The sequence below is a fragment of the Lactuca saligna genome, chromosome 4 (genome assembly GCF_052625555.1).
Source record: "Lactuca saligna cultivar CGN05327 chromosome 4, ASM5262555v1, whole genome shotgun sequence".
Taxonomy (NCBI): Eukaryota; Viridiplantae; Streptophyta; class Magnoliopsida; order Asterales; family Asteraceae; genus Lactuca; species Lactuca saligna.
The window spans coordinates 50,795,860-50,798,768 of record NC_136420.1 but is presented as its reverse complement, the minus strand read 5'-3'; the positions used below and the strand labels follow the sequence as shown (position 1 = coordinate 50,798,768).

The 2,909-nt window shown below is 34.9% G+C and overlaps 1 protein-coding gene across 1 annotated transcript; it reads right to left on the bottom strand.

Annotated features, from left to right (window-relative positions):
- Window positions 1-1,509: 1,509 nt before the first annotated feature.
- Window positions 1,510-2,577, bottom strand: LOC145039598 (uncharacterized). Its single transcript, XM_078987633.1, has 2 exons — window positions 1,884-2,577; window positions 1,510-1,778 (listed from the first exon to the last, which is right to left on the bottom strand). The coding sequence occupies exons 1-2, from the start codon at window positions 2,575-2,577 to the stop codon at window positions 1,510-1,512; spliced, it is 963 nt and encodes a 320-aa protein (XP_078843759.1).
- Window positions 2,578-2,909: the final 332 nt, after the last annotated feature.

Genomic DNA, 2,909 nt, shown 5'->3' with positions numbered 1-2,909 from the left:
GATGGAGATTCGTATCCAACATAAATTCCCATTCTTCTTTGAGGACCCATTTTCGTGCGGTGAGGTGGAGAAATGGGTACATAAATTCCACATCCGAACGTCCTTAGATGGGAAATATTTGGTACATGGCCGCAAACCAGTTGAATAGGGGAGAACTTATGATAACTAGTTGGCCTGATGCGTATAAGTGATGTCGCATGTAAAATTGCATGTCCCCATGTCGATGTAGGAAGTTTAGAATGCATTAGTAATGGTCTTGCAATTAATTGAAGGCGTTTGATTAACGACTCAGCTAAACCATTTTGTGTATGAACATATGCAACAGGATGTTCAATAGTTATCCCAATCGACATGCAATAGTCATTAAAAGCTTGTGATGTAAATTCCCCAGCATTGTCAAGTCGAATTTTCTTAATTGGGTAATCGGGAAAATGTGCCCTTAGGCGGATTATTTGTGCTAGTAATCTTGCGAAAGCGAGATTACGGCTAGATAATAAGCACACATGTGACCATCTAGTTGACGCGTCAATTAAGACCATAAAATATCTAAATGGTCCACATGGTGGATGAATTGGTCCACATATATCCCCTTGAATTCTTTCTAAAAAACTAGGACTTTCATACCCAACTTTATTCAATGACGGACGGGAAATTAATTTTCCTTGAGAACATGCAACACAAGACAATTCATTAGCTTGAAAAATCTTCTGGTTTTTCAAGGAATGTCCACTTGAACTTTCAATTATTTTGCGCATCATAACTGATCCGGGATGGCCCAACCGGTCATGCCAAACTTTGTAGATGTTATCATACCTTTTATTTTCAATAGCATGAGATTCAATCATTCTAACATTTGTAAAATACAATCCGGAGGACAATGCGGGTAATTTTTCCAAAAGACTTTTCTTACCCGATATCATTTTCGTAATATTGAGATACTCTTCATCACCATCATTGGTTGTTTCAACATGATATCCGTTGGACCGAATATCCTTAAAACTTAATAAATTTCTTGGTGATTTTGATGAAAATAATGCATCCCCAATTATAATTATTGTCCCTTGTGGTAATATGATATTCGCTCTTCCGGAGCCTTCAATCATTTTTGCACTACCCGTTATTGTATTAACATTTGCTTCTCCAATTGATAAGTAAGCAAAATATTTTTTATTATTAAAAATGCTATGTGTTGTTGCACTATCTGCAAGACATATATCTTCCTCATTTCTTTTGCGAATATCCATATTTCTCTTCAAAATAAAAATATATAATAAAATAATAAGAAATAAGAAATAGTCAACTTAGATAAATAAAGTCATATATTATTATTTTGAGAAGAATCATCAAGATCTCTTCTGATGAAACGACTATAACATAAAAATCATAAACGACATTAAACAAAACTACATATTATTCTTGACCATGACAATGACTTTAAACAAACATAATGCAAAAATAAAATGATACTAGAAAACCAACAATTTCATGATATGCCATATCCATCTCATTTTATGGGAAAAATTGGGTACTTCCATCACCATCCATAACACCGTTTGTCCCTTCCGTGTTGGTAAGATAATCGGCGACATCCAAATGTCTCATTTCTAGTTGATCTTCGGAAAAATAATTTTGAACAAAGTTTGTTTCCGCATTTTTTCCTTCTTTATATTTTAGAGAAGCTTGATAAAGATCAAAAAAATGCTTTGGAGTGCGACATGTACGTGACCAATGACCGGTCATTCCACATCGGTGACAAACATTTTCAACTTTCTTCTTGCCTTGACCACTTTTATCATTAGGATGTGGGTTTTTGTTATTTTCCCACTTCTGGTGGTTACTTATATTATTATTATTATTATTATTGTTGGGACGATTATTATGACGGCCTCCACCACGTCCACGACCTCGACCACGACCACGGCTACGACCACGGTTAGACCCACGACCGTTATAATTAGATGATGTCGCATTCACTTCAGGGAATGGACTAGAACCGGTCGGACGTGATTGGTGATTTTTCATTAAGAGCTCATTATTTTGTTCAGCCACAAGAAGACATGAGATTAATTCACAATATTTTTTAAAACCTTTCTCACGATATTGCTGCTGCAGGAGCATGTTAGTGGCATGAAAAGTAGAGAAGGTTTTCTCTAGCATGTCTTCATCAGTTATAGTCTCACCACATAGTTTTAGTTGGGAAGTAATTTTGAACATGGCCGAATTATACTCACTCACAGATTTAAAATCTTGTAGTCGAAGGTGTAACCAATCAAAACGAGCTCTAGGAAGTATCACCGTTTTTTGATGATCATACCTCTCTTTTAGATTATTCCAAAGATCAGCTGGATCTTTGACAGTGAGGTATTCAGCTTTTAATCCTTCATCGAGATGGTGGCGAAGGAAAATCATCGCCTTAGCCTTTTCTTGGCTTGATGCTTCATTTAAAGGATTTACATCCTTTATGGTGTTTCCAAGACCCATAGCATCAAGGTGGATTTCAGCATCAAGGATCCATGATAAATAATTTTTTCCACTAATGTCAAGAGCCATAAACTCAAGTTTGCTAATGTTTTCCATAGTGAAATTACTAATCAAAACAAAGAGTTGTATATTAGAGGATTGTTAGTTAAGAAGTATCATAAGATTATTTGTGAGCATTATATAACTTGTGAGCATTATACATATGAACTTTGAAAACAAAAATTATATATATATATACCTGACAACGACAAGAACGGCAAGAAGTTAGAACTCTATGGTAGAGCCTCGTGCTGATAACGTGTTATAAAATATGATCAAATAACAATATAAATTATAGAGTAAAGAAAGATATGAGAGTAGAGAGAACTTTTATTCCAATACTTGTGATGAATTCATATATTGCCTAATACATATGGCTCACTATTTAT